Source organism: Rhinolophus hipposideros, assembly GCF_964194185.1.
Source record: "Rhinolophus hipposideros genome assembly, chromosome: 3".
Lineage (NCBI taxonomy): Eukaryota > Metazoa > Chordata > Mammalia > Chiroptera > Rhinolophidae > Rhinolophus > Rhinolophus hipposideros.
In genome coordinates, this window is record NC_138049.1 from 24,131,381 (window position 1) to 24,154,443 (window position 23,063).

The 23,063-nt window shown below is 38.0% G+C and overlaps 1 protein-coding gene across 4 annotated transcripts in view; it reads left to right on the top strand.

Annotated features, from left to right (window-relative positions):
- The window catches only part of NHSL1 (NHS like 1), a gene marked incomplete at its 5' end in the record, with an annotated part of 121,979 nt that overhangs the window by 69,441 nt on the left and 29,475 nt on the right, over positions 1 to 23,063 (top strand). For all 4 annotated transcript variants that reach the window (XM_081045191.1, XM_081045192.1, XM_081045190.1 and 1 more), the window contains one exon: positions 14,095 to 14,222. In XM_081045191.1, coding sequence (XP_080901317.1) covers positions 14,095 to 14,222 — 128 coding nt within the window. The remainder of the gene's footprint in view (positions 1 to 14,094; positions 14,223 to 23,063) is intronic.

Below are 23,063 nucleotides of genomic sequence, written 5' to 3' on the forward strand. Positions count from 1 at the left end.
TGCTCAAGAAATCTCTTCACTCATCCCCATTTCATTAAAATTCAAAGAAGTGTAAGAGAAATAAAGGAAGCTTCATCAGGAGACATCATGTGTGACTATTATCTATAGCCATGGATCAGCCTAATGGCATTTAGTGCTTATTTTTAGGTTTATAATAGGTCATTAGTACCTCACTGGATTTAAAAAAAAAAAAAAGGCACAGGTTATAGAAGGGACAAGGAAAAGAAAGATAAGCATTTGGAAATATTAAATACACCAATGATTTAGCACTTAAAGCTGAGTTTACCCCTTGCTTAGTTCATTCCTTGTGTTCTTCTTGAAGAATCCTTTGGTAGAATTGATTTGTGCAAGGAGAAGATAGAATATCACTGGTTAAAGAGATTCTTTTAAATTTTTTGTAAGAAGCATTAAATTGCTTATACCCATTCATATAGAATTTTAAGTTATTTTCTAGTTTAAAGGCTGGCATGTAATTGTGGGTAGGGGGAGTAGTGGTACATTATTCTGAAAAAGCCACTGAACAAGCTGGGAAATACAGTTGTCTCATCTTTCCTAAACCACAGCAGCACTGACATCTTGTTCTGTTGTTATTAACTATTCTGAAGATGAGATGAGAGACCAGAATTCTGATTCCATCGCTGCCCGTAGCCTGCGGGACGTTGGAAAATCATATCCCATTTTTTGCGCTTGGCTTCCTCCTCTGGAAAACAATTTATGATTTCTACGTTTCTGTCTAAGCTCAAAAATTCTGGATTGGCCTCTTGGTATTTATTATAATGCCTAAAGGATGACATGTGTGAAGTTTATTGACACAAACATATAATTTACTGCTGAGCATAAGTCCTGACAAGTTGGTTTGTCTAAAGTCCAAGTTTGTGTTGATATAAACATTTTCTGTGTCCCCTACAAGTGAGGCACTGGGCTGGCTGTTTATCGCTGAGTCAAAGATGAATGACATTGCTGCTTTCTGCCGGAAGCCAGGGAGATAAGATGTATGCATGAGTAACTCATGTGCAGGTTGATGACGGTGGTATCATGGAGCCTCACCCTTGTCTCCGGGTGTTGTCTTTAAAACATAAATCTGATGGTGCCTCTGCTTTGTTAAAAAACAAACCTTCTTTAAACCTTTACTTTCTTCTTTAGTAAACCTTCTTTACTAGCTCCTCGTCACTGAGAGGATAAAAGCTAACTGCCTCAGCATCTGGAGAACCTTCATGACCTGATCTATTTGTCCAGCTTCATCTGCCCAATCACTCTCTCTCCCCCATGCTTCTCTATCCCCCCACCTAAGTTCTTGATCCTGTGCCTTCACATTAAAGATAAAGTCCTTTGATGAGAGTCCTAGCGTGTCTTGTCCTCCCTTTCTCTCCACTGCATGTTCCAGTTCATTCCTTCTCCTTTCAGCCTCTCACACCTGCTCAACTCCTTTCCCCCTGCAAGAGCTACCTTGTAGGGGCCCAGATCTCCACAGAGTTTTCCTGACACTCCCCAAGGCAGACCCTGGCATGCCTGCTACACTTTTCCACAGAACCTTACACCCCTCCTTTAAACTGCTTATACTAAGCTATATAGTTGTGTTTACATGTTTATCTTCCTACCTGATAGCAAGATCCTTGGGAGCAGGACCTTTTCTTGTCATTTGTGTGATCCCAGCTCACAGTCCAGTGCAGGGTACTACTGTACACACTGTTGGGTTTGTGCAGGCCCTGGATAGGTCATCTAGAACTCAGGAGGGAGATGAGAGCCAAAGCCACAGAACAACCGGTGAAAATGCAGGAGTGAGGAGATTAGGGATGAGGGAGCACTGGGTTGAGCTTGGAAGGCTTTCTTTTGGGGCGTTTTGAATAAGCTGGTAAAAGAGTAGTTGGGGAAGAACATCAGTCAGGATGGGGCAGTCATCGTGGTGCTCAGGGATGGGAGAGTGTCTAAAGAAAGGGTGGCCATTGGTGACCTTCACAAGTGGCCATTGGTGATTTTCACGAGAGCAGTTTCAAGGAAATCTTTGGATGTAAGCCAGATTTCATGAGATAATTAGTTTTATAAGCAGAAAAATAATACAGGTAATGTTTTAAGAAACAAAGAAGTAAAGTAAAAGATGTCAACAAAGCAAAGAGAAAAGGGACAGGATTTTGAGGCGGTGACAGGGGTAGAGGTAATATTATCACTTGCTTGAAAAATTAGAGCCAATTAAAACATGGTTGTAGACAAAAGGAGCCCATAGGAGGGGAAAAGATTGCAGAAATAAAGAGACAATGGGAGATGTTCCATGAGGAGGTGGTAGGCAGTGAATTCCGGCTGAGGTCAGGTTTCAACCACTGTCCCCTAGATAGAGGAATAGGGGGCGAGCACATTATGAGATGGAGCAAAAGAATGTTGAAGTTGTTCATTAGATGGTGTTAAGGGCTTGATAGAAATATGACCCCCACAATATTACTAGTTTTTTGATGAGAAGGACTTCATTTGGTGCTCTTGTTCAGTGCTTGTGAATTTAATTAGATTGACTTCAAAAATAAATGATTATGTCATTAATGGCTTCATATATATATGTGTGTATATATGTATATTTAGTATTTCATTAGACTTCTTCTGGGGGGAATTTATTTCCTTATGGAAAGTTGCCCAACCTGATAAAACAATGGATTAAATTCTCCACTGAGAAAAGAGCAAAGATAAAAATAAGGAATGGGTTGATTGGAAATGCTCTACAAAAGGGGATGTTTAATGTCTTACGCTGGATTTGATGGCTCATGGATGGCTTTTTTATAACGCTCACTGATGTAAGCATGGTAACCCTGAAAGAGTTGTTCACCTGTGAGATGGAAGTCAGATGCCAGAGCAACAGAAAACTGAACAACCATTGCTTTTTCAGTAGGTAGAGAGACATGTCTTTTTTTTTTTTTTAATGGTTAACAACACACAAAAGATAGAATAGAAAAGACAGTCATTTAAATGATCCCAGTCTTAACAAAGCACTATGGATTGTTTAAACAAAAAGCTTTTTGTTTTGTTTTTGTGTCTGTAGCCAGTCTGCTGTTTCAGCAATTCTATTTTAATTCCTGATAAAGTGAGTAACTTGAGTGGCCTCTATATTTCGCTCAGTGCAGCATAAAAAATGCTACATTGAAGGCACTGTGGATAAGGTTTGTTATCATTCACTGTGCAACTGAAGTCTCTAGTGTTGGCGTAGACGCTTTGCAGGCTATTTGGTATTGAATAACCTGGGTGATGCGCCACAAGTACCGGTGATAGGGCTTTTTCATTCTAAAGTGAAATGAGATCACCTCCCATTTGGCTGCGCTCTGCTGGTGCTCAACTCGAACTTGCAAATTCTTAGCACACTCGGGGTCATCATGGCCATCAGCTTTCACCTTCATTTCAATCACGTTTAGTTCTTCAAGTCTCCTTCAATTAATATGGGTATGTGAAAGGAAGAAATGTTGAAATTTATTTTCTACAATGGCAAATAACATCTTAAGAGTCATTCTTTCCATGGTTTGCAATGAAAAATACAGCTGATAGTTTTATCCAACTCCTTAAGTTTTAATATTTAATTCCTAACTTTTTTTTTTGGAGGTTTTTATTCTACTCCAACAGGAATTAGCTATAGAGGGAGAATATTAATCAAAATGACCTTTTTTTTTTTAACCCTTCTACATAAAATGAAATTTCCTTGTGGTGTGTAATATCAATGCCACTGGTCCCTGGCTTTTTTTTTGGGGGGGGGCACTCTTTCCAATGTGTTTATACATTAGAAAATTCATTTCCTGTTTGTTGAGCTGATGACACAATTAATGTGTATTTTTTTTCTCTAATACTCCACTTTCCCCATCCCAATCACTTTCTTTCACAAAACACACTATGTAAATTAAATGAGAAGTCATTTGGAATTGTGCTAAAATAACTTTTAGGCATATAAATTTGGCAGTCTGCTTGTTATTCTTTTTTCCTCCCTGGGCAAAGAAACCTATTTATTTCGAAGGTGGCATTCCATCATTATCTCTCTTCCACCTTCCTTTTCCCCAAAACTTTTCTGGGAGCTTTCTCTGTAAATGAAACTTTACTGTGTGTGACATCTATTCTGTCTGAACAGAAATCTTTTGGGAGTTTTCCATGATGTAGTTAGTTTTTTTAATGCTATATTTGGTCAGTTTTCCCTGAAATTCTGCTGAGACTAAATTACCTTGGATAGATAACCCTGCTAGAGCACTAAACATTATCCCTGTCTCATCCTCTCCCACTTGCTCTTCCTTCATCCTCTTCCTTCATTTCTTGAACATATATATGATTTCTCCCATTAAATTCTGTGTTGATGCTAGTTCCAACCCATACTCACGAGTTGTGCTTAATAAACACTGATGATATAGCTGGTATAATTCAGAGAACCACTACTCTGTAAATTGTCCTGTGAACTTGTTTTTCAGTCAGGTAAATTTAAGCACCTTGAAAGCTGGAATGTATCCCTTCAGCGCCACCTCCCCCACCCCCAAGCTCATTGCAAGCTCGGATTTGAACACACAGCTATTGACTTTCAGAGTTTGATCTCTTGACTGCAGTCATTCATCCTCCCTGACAGGTTACTAGAGCAAACGGAGACTCATTCCCTTCAAGGAGTGCCCTTTTCCTTGACAATTGAGTGATGGCATATTTTTTTTCTTTTTCTTTTTTTTTAAAGATTTTATTGGGGAAGGGGTACAGGACTTTATTGGGGAACAGCGTGTACTTCTAGGCCTTTTTCCCAAGTCAAGTTGTTGTCCTTTCAGTCTTAGTTGTGGAGGGTGCAGCTCAGCTCCAGATCCAGTTGCTGTTTCCTAGTTGCAGGGGGCACAGCCCACCATTCCTTGCAGGAGTCGAACCAGCAACCTTGTGGTTGAGAGGACTCATTCCAATCAACTGAGCCATTCGGGAGCTCGGCGGCAGCTCAGCTCAAGGAGCCATGTTCAATTTTAGTTGCAGGGGACGCTGCCCACTATCCCTTGCGGGACTCGAGGAATTGAACTGGCAACCTTGTGGTTGAGAGCCCACTGGCCCTTGTGGGAATCGAACCGGCAGCCTTTGGAGTTAGGAGCGTGGAGCTCTAATCGCCTGAGCCACCGGGCCTTGCCCGATGGCATATTTTCTGATTGGCCCTCTCTTTCTTTGTTACCCACAGTTAAGCAAATTATACTCTAGGACCTAGAACATTTTGTTTTAGGTGCACCATTAAAAGAAGGATATTTACTTTCAGGACTTTTAGAGAGGCTTGGATTTAATCATTAAAGACATATATTTTCTCCTCTCCTTTTATGTTTCATGGTGATTTGAATGCTAAGTATCACTGAAGTGATGATTGATCAGAAGTGGTCTTATGGACTCAAATACACATTTATTAGAAGATAAATTTGGATTTAATACTTCATATGTGCTTTTATGTCATTGTAAGTATCCCTGTATAACTACACAAAAACTCAAAGGAGAGAGGAGAAAAAAATGAATCACTAATGTAATACTAAACCAAAAGGAGATATTTATTTAGACTCCATCATTTAAAATTGCTATCAAATAATCTAGGAAAATAGTTTTGAAAAAAATCTGTATTAAATCTCTGGTTTCTTTAAGATTTAATATAGGTTTTTAACTCACTTGATATGCTACAAATAACTGAATAATGTAAAAAACACTTGACTATTTATAATTTCTTAATTATGTTCTAATTCATTGATTCTTGAAAACAATTTAAATAAATTGACGTTCAACTGTTTTGAAGAATTTAGGGAAACAACACATATAATTTTGGAAAATTCAGTGTGTGACTAGTAAGGCAGACTCTTAACTACAGTATCAGTGATTTCCTTTTCTCATCCATTATTACCAAACCCAACAAATTAATGAACTAGAAAGTAAATCCTCTTGTTTTAAAATGCATTTTGTTTTGATTTTCATTGAGAAAATAAGTTATAATGTATACAAAGCATATTATTTGAGTGCAGTACATTTTTTCCGTGTGCTTACTTGAAAGCTCACACTTTAGCTATTTAATAGCTGATACAGCTGTTGGACTGGAATTGACTTTCTTCTAAACATACATGATTGTCATCTCATGTGCTCCCTGTCCTTTGGTCCTGGATAAAGATACTGACCTTTAACTGTTGTTGATAATGTGTTGGATAAATAACTGGGATAAAAGTTTAGAAACCAGGGTCTACCAAAAATTTGACACCTGGGTTTCATAATCCATAAGACAGACATAATATCTGCTTTTCCTTGGCCAGAAGCTTAGAACATCATGGAAAGAAACCTCAGCAGGAATCGGGCATCAAAAGATACCCATTTGGTTATCAAAGAGCTGTGCGGTTCTGAGCAAGAAACATCTCCTGTCAGCCACAAGGACTAATCTCTAAGGTCCCCAGAAAAGTGACCCTTTGTAGTGGGGCAGGGCGAGATGTGATGACAACTCCTGGCAGACGGGACAGTTACTACTGCATATTAATACTATTCACTTTGAGGGCTCCCTGTGAATAAGCCACTGTTCTAAGCACTTTACATACAGTAAATTATTTACTCTTCACAATGACCCTATGAGATGGGGATTTTATTCATCCACATTTTACATGCAAAAACCTTGAGACACAAAAAGAGACTTGTCCCCAGAATTGAAGCCATTAGAATCCAGGCGCTCTGGCCCCAAAGCGGGTATACTTTCCAGAGAGTAACAACTTGCAGACAATTACAGTACTTAGGAAGAAAAGCTACCCTCCTCCATAGCTCTGTACCACACTTAACAATGTCTGCAATAACACTAGCCTTTATCTAGCAAATCAGTACATTCAGTTTGGGGGTTTAGTGCCCTTCAACTCTTTCCTAGAAAGAAATATTGTTAAACTAGTTCTATTATGGTTTTTTTCTCTACACTTACATTTTCATAACAAAAATATGTGAGTACAAAATGAAGTAAGTAAATGTTCATCTTAAAGAATACTGGTATTTAAGGCCTAGTGAATTAAGATTAGAGAAGGACTATTTTCCTCAAAGGAAAAGAAGGTCTACAGGTGAAAGTGCTATGTATCTCATACAGATAATGAAAATGTTAGCAGACTCAGCATTTTAACATGGAAAAGAAAATGCTTTGATCCCGTCTGGAAAGTAATTTATAAATTCTTAAATGTATATTAATTATACATAATAATGTATACTATATATTACCATCACCAGGTTCCAAGTTCTCTTAAAGCCGATGGCAGTTCAGCTCCTACCGGACCACGGTGGCAGCTGCCATGCTTGCAGGGAACCTGGCTTACTGTGCTACTTCAAGGCAGCATAGTCAAAATGCCACCCTCCAAAGTTTGCCTCAAGCCTTCTCCTCCACAAAGCCTTCCTTAGTCATTCAAACCTTCCACTCTAGCCTGAACTCTTCAATGTTATAAACCATATTGCATATTTCCTTAGATCCTGTGCCATGCCTCTCATAGTATAGAGATTCAATTGATGTTTTCAATGAAAGAAAAGGAGTAAGGAGTAAGGAATTACTCCTTTTCTTTCATTGAAAGACAGTACAGTAGCAACGACTGCTGAAGAGGCAGGATCATAGTTACAAGAAGTCATTAGCCACTAAGATAATTCTCTTTCTTCCATTACTTAAGTATTATGACTCCAGAGCAAAGCTTCCCATCCCACATTTCTCCACTAATTCACAAATATTTGTGAAGCATCTACTACCTGCCAAGCACTGTTACAAGCCCAGGAGATTCCACAGTGAACAAACAAATTCCTGTCCTCATAGAGCTTACGTTCTAATGAGGGCAGAGAAAACCAACAGAAACAATAGTCAACTACCTGGCATGTTAGAAGATCCTGAGTGCTGAGAGAAAAATAAAGTAGGGAAGGGAACAGGGAGTGGTGTTGAAGCAGGTCTCACTGAGTGGTGACATCTGAGCGAAGAAAGTGGGTTCCATCACCCTGAGAAAGAGCTGGAGGGAAGTGTGGTTTTGGCTGAATGAAGGAGAGCAGTAGGAGATGTGGTTAGATAGGGGAAGGGGGGACAGAACAGGCAGGACCTTGCAGGTTACTGTAAGGATTCTGGCTTTCACCGGGAGGCAGGGGGTCGGGGAGTAGCTTCTGGAGACTTTGAACAGAGAAGTAATATAATCTCACCTTCATTTCTCACCTTCTTCCTGCCCACCTCCTTCCCCAAGGTGCTAGGACTTAGCTCAAACTACTCAAATATAGAATTGACATCTTAGCAGTAATGTATCTTCTGGTCCTTGAACACAGGCTAGCTCTTGATTTATTTAGATCTTTTAATATTTTCTCAGCAGAGTTTTTACGGTTTTGAGTGTACAAGTCTTACACATCCTTTGTCAGATACATCCCCAAGTAGTTCATGTTTTTGATGCTATTATAAATAATCTTACTTTTTAAATTTTAATTTCTGATTGTTTATTGCTGGAATATAGAAATGCGATTGATTTTTGTATATTGATCTTCTATCATGCCATCTTGCTAAACTCACTAGTTCTGGAAGCTTATTTGTGTATTCCATACAATTAAAAATATGTCTGTGGGAATCGAAGATACTTATGAATTTCTTCCACATCTTAGCATCTCCTGGTTCCTTACTGTTAATTTCCTAGAGCTGCCATGACAAAAGTATCACAAATTGAGTGGCTTAAAACAACAGAAGTTTATTGTCTTATAGTTCTGGGGGCTACAAATCCAAAATCAAGGTGTTGGCAGGACCGTGCTACCTTCGACCTCTAGGGAAGAATGTCTCCTTGCCTCTTCCAGTTTCTGCTGATCCCAGGTGCTCTTTGGCCTCTGGCAGCATAACTCCAGTCTCTGCCTCCTTCTTCACATGGCCATCTGCCTTGTGTCTGTGTGCCTTTGTGTCTTCATATCATCCTGGTGTCTCTGTTTTTTCTTCTCATAAAGACATCAGTCACTTTGGATTAGGGCCTGTCTTAATGACCTCACTTTAGCAGGATTACATCTGGAAAAAACCTTATTTCCAAATGAAGTCACATTCATAGGCACCAGGAGTTAGGACTTCAACATATCTTCTTGGGGTTACACAATTCAACCCCATAACACATACTTGCAGATCAAAGAACCTCTATCCTTTCCTCTCCTCGCTTTAGTAATTACGATATATTAAATATGAGGTGTGATCAAAAAATACAGTGAATGTTTAAATTTAAAAAATGTATTACAGTAAGACGCATTGCCATTTAGCCCCCTCAAAATACTCCCCCTCACTTCAAACATACTTATCCCATCATTCTTGCCACTTTCTGAAGCAGTTCTGGAAGTCCTCTTTCGTGAGTATCTTTATCTTCCATCATGACAATGTCCCATGTCACACATTGCTTCTGTCAAAAAAAATTACAGTGTGTCCTCATCTACCTTATTCACTGGATCTGGCACCATTTGACTTCTGGCTCTTCCCCAAAGTCAAAATGACCATGAAAGGAAAATGTTTTTAATCGATTCAGCACATCGAGGCAGCCACGACAGCGTGACTAAAGACACTCATGAAAGAGGACTTCCAGAACTGCTTCAGAAAGTGGCAAGAATGATGGGATAATGTGTTCGAATCAAGGGGGAGTATTTTGAGGGGAATTAATGGCAATGGGTCTTTTACTATAATAATTTCTTTTTGTTATATAAACATTCACTGTATTGTTTGATCACATTTCATATATTTACCAAGCACCTGGCTGATACTCTTCCTGTGTAAAAATGCCCCTGAGTTATGAGGCTTCAAATTATGTAAAACTAATTAGGTAATAACCTTAGAAATCCTGCAGTTAGATCCATTGAATTATTTTAGCTCTGTTTTTGGATTGAGAGGAGTTAGAAATAAATACTCGGGCCATTGACAGTAAGAGAATCCCAGTATGAGTGTAGTACGTACTATGTTTCCAGGAAAATAAGACCTAACCACAAAATAAGCCCTAGCAGGATTTTTCAGGAGGACACCCCCTGAACATAAGCCCTAATGCGTCTTTTGGAGCAAAACTTAATGTAAGACCTGGTCTTATTTTCAGGGAAACACGGTACTTAGGGGGAAAAAAAATACAGCCTCATGTTGTTTTTATGACAATGTAGCCTACAGCTTTGTAAAATGGTAGAATCGTAAATAATTGTGCAGCCAAGCAAATCTTTTATGTATTTAATACATTTGATAAGTGGAAGAGTTTGAGGGGTTACAGCTGATTTGTAAATTCTCACAGCAATGACCATTTTTTGAGCACCTGCCATATGGATAGTTCTGTGCCAAGCTCTGGCCTGCCTTTGCCTAGTCTCTCACCTCAGCAGAGCACTCGGAAATATTTGTTGAATGATTAGGTCCTCACAACGGCTGCCCAGAAGGAGTAATGTCCCAGCTTTAGCGGTGGAGTCTGAGTTTCCAGGAAGTCACAATGCTGTCCCTTAGGTCTCACAGGTAGCGAGTGGTGCCAGGTCTGTCTGGATCCTAGACACTCCTTCATGTAGAGTCCCTCCCATGGTTAACCTGTTGCTGAAACACAGAAGCGTAGGTTTTCATTGTTGTTGCAAATTTCACTTCAAAAGCCTCTCAGCCTCATTCAAGGATTAAAAATAAACATTAAATAAGTGTTGGGAAAAGGGTAACAAGAATCTGGAAAATCTTAGAGTTAGTGTTGTCCCTCTGTTTGGAAAAGTCATTAGAGCTGTTTTTGGAGATATTCTCATTTTCCCTTTTGCTTTTGAGGTAGGATTGCCCTTTCTTGTCCCTTTAAAGTTAAATATAGCCATGGGGCTTGTTTTGTCCAAAGAAATGGGAGCGGGAGTAAACCCTGGGTGCTTCTGGCAGAAGTTCCAAGAGCCGATGTGCAGGGTCCCACGTTCTAATGCATTGCCCTGTGACTGAGGTAGAAGTTCACTCTGCCGGGCCCCTGAGTGACTGATGAGCAGAGCCCCTGTTAGCTCTGCTTGGACGAGGTGAATGTCCAGGAATCTTCTGGTTGTGTTAAGCCACTGAGATTTTTGAACTGTTTCTAACTGCTATACATTTTAGCTTAATTGTGACTGATTCAGTAAATTTAGGAACAAAACATAGAAAGTGGAAGTTCATCAAGGATTTCCAGTAGAGAAAACTATTTTGAAAAGAACTCTTTAATGCTTCTTGCAATAAACTCACTTAACATGTCTAAAATATTAAAATGAAAAGTCTAAAGAATAGCTTTAATGAGTGAAGATTTGGAGGCCAAAGCAGTATTAAATTCATGAGATGGTTAGATAACCATCTAGTTCTATGATATTATTATTATTATTATTATTATTATTATTATTATTGTTATTTGTATTTAAAACTTTAGTCTACCAAGAAATGTTTGTCCACTGTTCTTGCACTGAAGAAAATAGTTTGACATGAAAGGAAAGAGGAGGAAATTTCTGGTTGGGAAACCAGAGGATACAACGAACAGTGACACCTTTATCTAAGCAGAACAATAATGGGGTTTTACTCTAAATTTCTGTTGTAAGAGAAGTATGTGTTAAAGACAGATCTTCTATTACATTTAGTATCTTGTTTCTAGCCTGTCGTTGCTGACATAATCTGGCTTTAAATTATTCTTTGCCTTTCAGTTACTCAGTTTAGTGTTTGAAAAGTCTTTGTTTATTCATGATGGCTTGCACTTACTTATATCCCACTCTACAGATAATAAACTCGGTTTTTAATGAACAAAGCCATGGTTTTAGACACTAAGAGCTGTTGCAACTTGACAAGAAAAATTTTTTTAGATTTCCTCTGGAGTTGGAATAAGTGACAATAGCTATTGATGAGTTTACTAGATTTCAGAAATTTGATAAGAGTCAGAAAATTGGTCGGTCATCTGTCATAAATTTATGTGGCCGAGTTTAATCTTCCTTTGATAGTCTACTATTTAAACATTTCTGTGATATAAACTTCATTGTTTAAAAAAGAGGCATTGTCTTTTAAACTAGGCACTAAAGGTGACACTGTATGTACTAATAATTGACAAGACTTTAATGCTTTTAACATATGGATAATTTTGCAATATTTTGGTATTTTAAGATTTAACATGTATCAAGTAGTTTTAGCTATTTTTAATATTTTGTCAAGAATAACAGAACTAATAACACCTTTGGAGATAATCTAGCTCTGCAATCCTTATTTTCTAGCAAAGGAATCTTTTTCAAATACAATCTGACATACCAATCTGGTACCCAATACATAAAGCAGATTTTTAAAATTATAAAATTTTATAATTTCAGACTTATACTTACTATAGGATCAGTTAGTGAGAGGAAAAAGCCTATTTTGACCAACAGAAAGACTTAGTTTAAAAGGGCCTTGGCCTTCACTTTGTATTTTGTTTTGCTTGGCAAGTGTTTGAAAATACTGAATTACATGGTAAGTAATTGCAAGTGGTAACCGTTTTTATTGGTTTGTTTTACAAGGTTCACCCTGAATTTTTAGGAGACTTCAGTTTTATAGAACCACAGAAAAGTTAATATAGTAGCACAAGTTAATGAAATGTAAAACTGTTGAGCTTGAGTCCTTTTTTTTAAATCCTAGCTTTAAGATAATTTTTTAAAAAATCAAAAAATTTATAGAATCCCAAAACTGCACAGAACAGCTTTTGATAACTGCTAATCAGGCTTTATGTAACACTATCTCTGTAGCGAGTATAGCTTCTGATTGTATTTTTTTTTTTAAAGAAATTGTCAAATATCTCTCATTGAAAATGGTTGGAATAGTATGAGTAAATCCTCATTAAAAAAATAAGTTGTGTCCTGGAAGTTTCAGAATTTTCTTTTTAATTTCCATTTTGCTCAATTTTAAGAGTGGTTACCAGTGCAGCTCACAAATTATGTAGCCTATAAGTGACTGCAGTAATAATATTTAGCTCTCTTTTCATTATGTGTGCCTTTTTATGTTAGCTTGGCATTCTAAAAGAGCCTCAAGACTATTTCCATGGGATTTTTAAAAATCTGATTTGTAGTCCTGGATTGGAAACTTTCTCTATCCACTGCCACTGTGGGATAGAAAAAGAGAATGAGGGCTTTTTTAATTCCCCAGTTGGAGAATTTTTATACCTCCACTAAAGCCACTCCTTGTCTCCTCTTTGAGAAAAAAATCATAGATCCTAGTGTTATAAAGGATTTCTGAAAATGCCCTACTTTGGTCCTGTGCCTTTAGGTGCATAGTTTTTTAAAGCTGTGCAAAGAGGAAACTTTTCCAAACACAATTTGCAGTCCTTTAGTAAGCTGGATATTTAAGGGAACTCGGTGGCAACTGCTTTTGCAAGGCAAATGATCCTCTAAGATGGCGCCTGGGTAATTGGAAAGCTCCTGGGGCTTAAAAAGCTATTACAACTCTTTTTGCAGCACTTGCCCGTCTCCCACCCCACCCACCCCACCCCCCACCCCCTGACCCCCCACTGATGAGCGTAATCAGTGCAATGGTTTCTCCTGGAAGACAATCCCTAGTCTCTAAGTAGCCAGTGGCCCCAGTCCCCCTGTGTACCAGGGCGCCATGCCCCCTACTTACCTACCACTCGGTGCTACCAGGCATTCCTCTGTGGACTGGCAGACATCTCAGCCTGCCACCAGCTTCATATGAAATTCCACTCAGTGATTATAGGCTGTTTAGCATCAAAGTTAAATTGAGAACTAAAAATGAGAGCATTGTAGTTCATGATTTCTCATGCCGCTTCCAACCGATGAATCTAGGACACAAGCATAGCATGAAGATTGCTTGTGGGTTTTGATGTCGAATTACAAAATCAATTGTTGTGTGTCAAAAATTATAGTAAGACCCCAGGTTCAAATTCTGAGTCCACTGCTTACTTGTATAACATTACAGAAGGAATAATTGAATTACCCTCAGCTTGACTCAGGGTTATTGTGAAGTCTGAAGGTAATCCCTTTAAAGTATATATTAACATGGTGTGCCATGTATGGTAGGTGCTTTACTAATTCTTCGTCGTTTTTAATCATCCTTTTCATTATTAATGTTATTATTTTGAAGTTCTATTATGCCTAAAGAAATATTACTCGGAAAGGTAGCTAATGAGGAGTAAACAGATTCTGGTTTTTAATACCTTTTCTCCCGCCCCACCTGTCGCTCTGCAGAATGTGATAAACTGCGGCGGGATGGCTACCGGAGTTCTCAGTACTACTCCCAGGGACCCACCTTCACCGCCAACTCTAGTCCTCTCTGTGATGAGTATCAAGATGAGGATGAAGAAACAGAGCAAAAGGTAAGGCTTCTGAATTCAACATGGGATCCTGACTGGATTCCAGAGCAGAAGAAGGACATAAGTAGAAAAACTGAAATCAGAACAAAGTCTGTTTTTTAGTTAATAGTATTATCCCAAGTTATTTTTGTAGTTTTGAAACGTACTTTAATTATGTAGCATGTCAGCATTAAGGGAGATTGGGTGAAGGGTACACAGGAATTCTCAATATTATCTTTGTAACTTTTCTCTAAGTCTAAAATTAGTCTTTTTTTTTTTTTTTTTAAGGTAAGTTCCTGATCCAAGGAATTTATTAAAGGGGCATAATGAGTATATTTGTACATTTTGAATATTCTCTTTTGAGTAGAAGTGAAAGTCTTATTACTGTTACTTCGTTTTTTCATGTGATCAAGACCCCAGTTAGATTACGAAGATCTCGAAGTACAACAGGAAAAAGCCATTGCTTCACAAGTAGTCAGTGTTTCAAACATAGGCGGGGCTTTTACTTGTGATAGCACTGGTCAATTCTCTTTTATGATGCTGTTTCATATTTGCATTCCTTTTTCTCATGCCATGTCTTGTGCTATGTGCAAATTACTTAAGACAAATATATTTTCTCGGTACTAACTGCACATGAAAGAATAAAAATGTATGGAGATTTTTAACTTACATAGTTTTATTTTTCATTTTATTAAGTAGTGTTGACTTACACAAATTACTAAACAAATAAGGTTTAATGAACAGGGTTTAGTTGAGAAACCATTTTAAATTAAGAAATTTCAGTGGAATTAGTTCAATATATCAATGTCTTAATGTTTGGAGAACATTATTCAAAATATATTATCTTTCCTCAAGTAGGTAACATCAGAGAAAAAAAGTAGGTAACAGTTGATCAAAAATTACTTCCTTAAATTTGTCATTTTCTAATTAGATTAGTCCTTTGAGACTCCAAAATATACAAAGAAGGTCTCTAACTGTAATACACAAAGCAGCTATTTTAAAATTGATCTGGTCTTTAGTTTTAAAAACTTTTTTCTCTTTTTGGAATAAGTAAGAAAAGTAAAAATCAGAATGTGGATTATATAGTGAGGATTTTGTTTTATTTTGATTTAAAATTTTTTTCAGTTTTATTGAAGTATAATTTACAAATAAAATTATACATATTTAAAGATGATTTGACGTATGTGTACTTTGTGAAATAATCATGATCAGGTTAATTAACACATTATCACCTCACATAGTTACCGTGTGTGTGTGTGTGTGTGTGTGTGTGTGTGTGTGTGTGTGTGTGGTGAGAACACTTAAGATCCACTCTCTTAGCAAATTTCAGGTACACAATGTAGTATTATTAACTGTAGTCACTATACTGTACATTAGATCCCAGAGAGCTTACTCATCTTAAACTGAAGGCTTGTACCCTGATCAACAGCGTCTCTCCATCTCCCTCTTCCGTGAGATTTTTATTTTTTTTAATCCAGATATACTTTAGCCTTTCACTGATGCACAGAGAAGAAAGAGCATTCCGTTTATAGTGGGACCCAGTGACACAGAGGTAGTTTCTGGATGCAGCGTGATTATACAAGTTGTGAATATCCAGGAGTACACAGAGTCCCCTAGTAGCAAATTGGCTTTACCAAGACAACATCCTAAGATCTTCTAGAAGATAGTAATGTAGTTTCTAAATTCTCACATAGCTATTTACTTAACCATGATGCTTAAATCTGAGGGAAGTTAAGTTTCTATAGAGTAGTTTCTACTCCCATGTGCATTGCCACAGACCCCTCTAGGCATCTTTCTTCCGAACATGTGAGAGAGTGTGGACAAATCATTACCCCTGAGAAAACAAGACTCCTGTCACGTTGAAAATGAGTCAGCAGATAATGATCATATGTAAAGGAATATAGTATGTGTGTGTGTGTGTGTGTGTGTGTGTGTGTGTGTGTGTGTGTATGTATACACACACAGATGAATGTCATCCTTTATGTGATATAACATGACGTATCTTAGTAAGCATAAGAAGTACCTTGATATGGTTTGGTAGCACTGGGACCACTAGAGTGGGAACCCGAGGTGGTTGTAGGACTTTAGACAGATCTCTTGGGGCCACAGGTTCTTTCTGTAAAATGGGAAAGTCGGACTGTGGAGGAGCCTTCCCTGGTGTGTATGCTAACGGGGAGAACTGTGTCCTGGGCTCCCCAAAGACCTCTGAGTTACAGGCTCTGTCACAGTGGCTGGACTCATGGCCGTCCTATATTTGGGCCCTCGTGAAAGCACTTAGCTGCTTTCAAATCTTACCTTCCTTCACTGTTACATATCCTTGGCTGAAAGTATTTTGAAATCCTTGGAATATATTGTTAGTGACATTTATGGGAAACTTTTTCTTAAGTGTTTAGAACCAAGTTGAGTATGTTCAAAAATTTCTAAATCATTTAAGTCCAAATGTCCTCTCAAGATAGTTTCTGTCATGAAATTTGTTTCAGAATAAAATAAAAGTCAAATCATGTAATGTATCAATTAATTATAAAGATTATATATTAATTAAAAATCAGCTAACAAATTAGACATGCTATTACCCCGTCATATTAACGTCCTCCTTCCTTCTCCCTCTCCCTTCCTTCCTCCATCCTGCTCAGCTGTCATCTGTTCCCCTGCATCATTCAGTGTGGTGTTAACTTCTGCAATTTCTTGGATCCATGGAGCAACAAAAAGCCCCCACTTCCCATCCCACTGTTATATATCTAATTTGATGATGGTCTTGGAGCACATTCTCCATCTTTTTGTTTATTCATAATTATTGGGTTAATTACAGTGCTCTCTACCAGAGCGTATGCTTTTTTCTTCTTCTTCACTATATAAAGTTAACAAGACTTAGCAATGCTTTCAGTGACAAAGGTGGTATGGAAATTAACCTTCGTATGTCCTTGTGATTTCTCTCCCACCTTCTGTGGGTCCCTCTCCCTAACTAGTGCTCGAGTATCTTCAGGTCACCTTGAGGATTCATTCGAGTGCATTCCACACAGTGCTTAGTGCATGATTAGCTGCTAAGCTGGCTCGTTCATTCAGTAGTCATTTCCTGAATAGTTACTACTAAGTAAACATTCACTACTAAGTGAACCAGAAGCCGTTATTAATCGTTGTGACCCTCACCACCATTCACCATATCGCGATGTTACGCCGATGCTTCCAAGCTATGCAGCCACTGGTGGTGGGAATGTGGAACAAGACATGTTCCTTTATTCCTCCTCAGTGTGTTCCTCAACAGAGCTACTCTAAGCACAGAATTATAACTCATTTTTCAAACAAGTATTTATTAAGCACCTCCTTGTCCCAGCGGGCGGTGCGTAAGGGGAACAGACGTGATAATGACTTTGGAGACAAGACTAAGGGCCAAATCACATAGGGTCTAATTAGCCATGTTAAGAACTTTGGATTTGGTCCTGGATGAGATGGAGAGGCACTGGTGGAATTGAGGTGGAAAGCAGCATGATCTGATGTACAATTTCATGCAGTTTGTCTGGCCACTGTATGGAGACAAGACCATAGAGAGTTGAAGATGGAAGCAGAGATGAGTCAATCGGCTATGGCAATAATCCAGGCAAGATATGGATGGTGGGGGCAGTAATCTACGCCAGACACAGACCAAGGTGGCACTGGTGGAGGTTCTAGGTTTATTCTGAAAGTGGATCCTACAGAACTTGCTGAACTTAGGAGAAAAAGATGAGTCAAAGATAATTCCATCCATCTTTCCAGCTTAATCCATCTAGAATCCCATTACAAAAATTATTTGGCCTCATGAGAAATTCGAATCCATTGACCCTACTCTCTTCCTGCCCTCTGTCATTCTTCCCCAGCTTATGTTATGTGGCGCACCTTTATATTCACTTCTCTGCACACGTATTCAACTCTGCTGGCCCCTCTCTCCTTCTGTCAGTTTCCTGGAGAAATCCAAACTCCAGTTTGATCCAACTCTCCCCCTGCTCTGCACTAAAGCGTTACTTACTAGTGAAACAAGTCTAGAGAAAAACACAAGGCTATGTTGGCTGGTCTCACCATAGATGTCGGACCTTAAACCTGAACTGCTGCCCAGCCATCCTTATTAACTCATGATTTCACTCTTCCAGTCTCCCAAATTATATTTTGCACCTTCTTCTGAAATCTTCAAACACCACTTTCTTTGCTTTACTCTCAGACACTCAGAGATTTACTGCACTAGGGGGGAAAACAATCAGAAGGCATGTTCTTTCACAACCAAACTTATCAAACTGCTTGCATCTGTTCCTATAAACTACTGACCCTTTCCTGCCATTGCAGTTGGTGAACAGTCCTTGCTTCTGTTCTGCCTTGTTGAACCCCAAGTGCCTAGACTAGGACCTGGCACATAGTAGGCCCTCAGTATTTTTCCAGTGGAATGATTAAGGCTAACCTCTCAAGGACTTCATACCTGTAATTTACCCCTTCTCTCTTTTGCCTAATCAATTTTCTCTCTTTATTGCATCATAACTGTCATTATGTAAACATGCTATATTTTCTTTCATCTTGAAGAAAACCCTCCTTTGACCTTTCATCCTCCTCCAAATTCGGACACATTTTTCAGTTCCTCTTTATAATAGAACTGCTCCAAAGAGCTGTCTAGACTTGCTGTCAGCAGAGCCTTTCCTCACGATCTCCTTTGAACCCCCTTCAAACAAACTTTTATCCGCAGCACGCTACTGAAACTATTCTTGTTAAGTCCACCTATCACTTCTACATTGCCAAATCTAATAGTTAATTCTCAGGCCTCCTCTTACCCTCTCAGCAGCATTTGACATAGTTTATTATTTCTTTCCACTTAAAATACTTTCTTTGCTTGGCTTTCACGAGACCACCCACTCCTGGTTTTCTTCCTCCCTCACTGGCTAGTCATTTGCTTCTCAGTTATTTGCTAGGTGCTCTTCCCCCACATTGGTATAACATTGTACCCCTGCTTGTCTGGAACAGACTCACTCCTTGGGTGCTTTCATTGAGTCCTGTGGTTTTAAATTCCATGTATTGAAGTTTTCTAAATTTTTATCTCTAGTTCAGACTCATGCATTTATCTGCTTGCTATCTATCTCTACTTAAATGTCTTACAGGTATCTTAAAGTTACTCAAACCCAAATATGTGACTCACATTCCTATATACCTATACATTTATCTATCGGTAGATAGATAAATCAGTAGATATAGATAGATCTGTTCCTTTTATAGTTTTTCCCTACCTCAGTAAGCCACAACTTCTTTCTACCAGATGCTTAAGTCAAAAACGTTGGGTGCATTCTTATTCTTTTCTTTCTTTCGTACCTTCAGCAAATTCTATAGGATTACCAATTCCTGAACCACTTCTAAAACCTCAATTCAGATATCACGTAATGATTAAGTCCAGGGTATGTCCTTGAGAGTGGGGGCTGAGGCACTTTGGAGGTGAGGTTGAGAAGGATCAGAGTAGGTGTTGGGTAGAACAGCTCCGGGGCTATTATTGGGTTAACCAAGAGTTCTGACAGGAGTAGCAGTAGAGGGAGGCAGAAGTAGGATCACAGAGGGGCAATGATAACTGAAGGAGCTATAATTGCATAGCTAATAGGAAGTTACTAACACATTTTTTAAATAGAGGATTTTATGATTAGGAATAAAAATTGTATATATCATTTTTTGTTAGATGGAGTTACTTAGATAATGATAAAACTAATTTTCTAGTTTATGTAATATACCAAACCTGACTTCTAGAAAGGCAGTATTTTAACAGATTGATTTCTACTTACACAAATAGAGAAATATTATCAAAGATAACACCAAATTGACAAAAACATGGTCATTCTGTGAGGTGATGTCTGTGTTAATTAACCTTGTTGTGGTAATCATTTCACAAAATATACATCTATCAAAGCATACATTGTACACCTTAAACTTACACAATGTTATATGTTAGTTATATCTCAATAAAGCTGGAAAAATGTGAAACTGTAAAAAAAAAAATTGAGCAAAATTGGAAAAAAAAAATCAAACCCAGAAGGTTTCAAGAGGGCTGTACTAAAATTTTTAAAGAGTAGGTTAATCCGATGCTTAACTTGTAGAGCAAAAACCAAGAAGGAAACGGTGGATTTCTTTATTAATAAATTAATTTAACACTGATGCTAAAACCTGACAAAACTGCACAAAACAGAAAATTAACTGGCCAATCTCACTCATGAATATTGGCATTAGAAGTCATTAAATAAAACGTTAGGAAACATAACCTAGCAGTTTATTATAAGACACATACTCCAAATCCACCTGGATTTATTTTAGTAGTAATGTACAGGATGTTCCGTGTTAGGTTATCCAGTCATCATATGAATTGTTTTGAAGAGAAAAATCAGATCAAAACCATAGATATTGGCAAGGTATTGGATAACATTTAACAGCCATTCTTGATAACACTCAATAACGTAGGAACAAGTGTATACTCATAACTGAACAAAATTTATCTGTCTTTTCACCAAATCCAACATAATTTTTAATGGACCATTCTCATTAAAATGAGGCATAAGAGAGGGACATTCACTGTTACTATTACTGCATTGTATGGGAAGAACTAGCCAGCTCAGTTAGAAAAGCTGTGGAATAAGAGGTGCAAAAATAAGAAAGATTGAGATTATGTTATCATTCTTTGTACGTGGTGAGTTTGTACACTTGGTGAAACCAGGAAAATAAAAGTTTACAACTATCAATAGTGGAATTCAATGACATAGTAAGGTACAAAATTAACATATAGAAATCAATTTTCATACCTACAAAGACAAGTTAGAAGACATGATAGAAAAATCTATTTAAAATATCTATAGTTAACAAAGTAGGGATAAATTTAATAGGAAAAGTATAAGATGCCTATGAAAAACATTGTAAATACTATAGAAGAACACAAATAAGATTTGAATAAATCAAAAAGCATGTGCTCTTAGATTAGAGGACTCAATATCAAAAAGCTGTCAATTTTGCCCAAGTGAATTTATAAAATTAACACAATACCAGTAAAAACTTGAGTAGTTTGGTTTAGTTTTGGTTTGGGTTGGAGTTATTTTGGAGGGTGGGCGGAGGAAGGAGAGAAGTAGAGAATCGATCTGAGACCCATAACTGGGCAAGCTGTGCCATAGAAGAGCCGTGAGGAAGGAGAACCGGCAAGGTTCTAAAATGGAGAGTCAGGAACTCCAGTGAGGCCCCTGAACCTTCAGACGAGGAGGACAGCATATTAAAAACAATACGGAAAGTCCAGAAATAGAACTCAACCTTCGTGGCGTTTAGTATATGATCAAGTTGGCATTTCAAATCAGATGGAAATCCAGTCACTGTAAAGGAGCTCCCAGCCAGCAGTATGGTCTCCATGTTAAGACCAAGGCCCCTAATTGCAATTCATGTTTCTAAAAAAATCGCTCTAACAGTTGGGATCATTTTTAAATACAGAGTATGTAGAAGTCAGGTAAGAGGGAAAATTCTATTGGTAAAATCCTTTTCCTTGGATTTCCTAGGTAGGAGGTGGAGGTGGGGGAAAGGTAAGGAGAGCAGTGGACTAGACAGAGGAAGGGACACAGAAGTTAAATGCTTAGGAATGCTTAGGCTCCAAATGTGCTGACATCAAAAGACGTTGAATGAAAAGCATCTAATTTGCGTTCAACAACCATTAAGCGTCTCTTAAGTGTTTAGGATAGAAGCACTCTCCTAAAATGAGAGTTGCTAATAAGGCAAAGGTTAAGGACATATAAATTAGAACAGAGAACCCAGGAGACATCTGTTCTGGTTATTAATTCTAGATGATTACTCTAGAATAATTATCCTAATGCCAGACATTTACCAAGTAAGACTCGAGTTTATGGTATGAAGAAAGGCATTTTGCTAATGATATCCACATAGATCTTTCAAAGTGGTGATGTAGTATGGCAAGAAAAAAATTGTGTGAAATATTTCCAACTCTATTTGTTCTGTATATCATCTAAATATTACACATGCTGCATGAGAAATGCTGTCTGCAAAGGGATTTAGAAATCCCACAAAATACCCTGTTATTCATCTGTGCAATGAAAAAGTAAGTCATTGCTTTAGTGTTGTTCTAGTTTTGACATTTTTTTGTTCTTTTAGTTTTCAGTGTGTACCAGGTGCTGCCAAAGAGGTTATGCAGGTATTTGAAGGAAGTTCAGTTACAGATGCCAGCATACTTCCTGTGAGTTGATAGGGCAATTTCTCCAACTGCCTTTGTTGGAGGTTCTATTTGATATGTTCACTGAATCACAGAAACATCCATAGAGGCCCCATTGTCCCAGCAGAAAGGATGTCAGTCATGCGTTACTCAATCTCTTGTGTAAAATTCATCTGCAAACAGATAAATAAGACTGGGATTATGGCAATAAATGGTTGGCTTTCATGGTACTGACAGAAACTGAAATTTTCTATTTCCTGTTATTCTTTAAACTGGCATCTCGGGATCTATTTTAGTCTTCATTGATAAGAAATATTTAAATCAAAGGAGGACTTTGAAGAAGAGAAAATGATGGTAGCTTTGCTCTGTAATTAATTGCAAATGTCAGAGGCTTATATAACATGATGTTTGAGATTATCGGTTTGTGGCCATTTTCCCACCTGTTGATCCTGAGTGGCCTTGGGAAAAATTGCTTCTCCCTGGGAGCTTCAGTTTCTTCAACTGTAAAGAGTTATAAAACACGTGCTCTGGTTTGCAGCTGTTACCCTGTGTAATTATTAATAGCGCCCCCTTCCCTCTCAAAGGCATTCTGGTTTTGATAATAAATTACATGACCACCTTACCTACCTTGGAGGGATGTTGTGAAGTTGAAGTGAATTATATTTGTAAAGTCCTTAGCT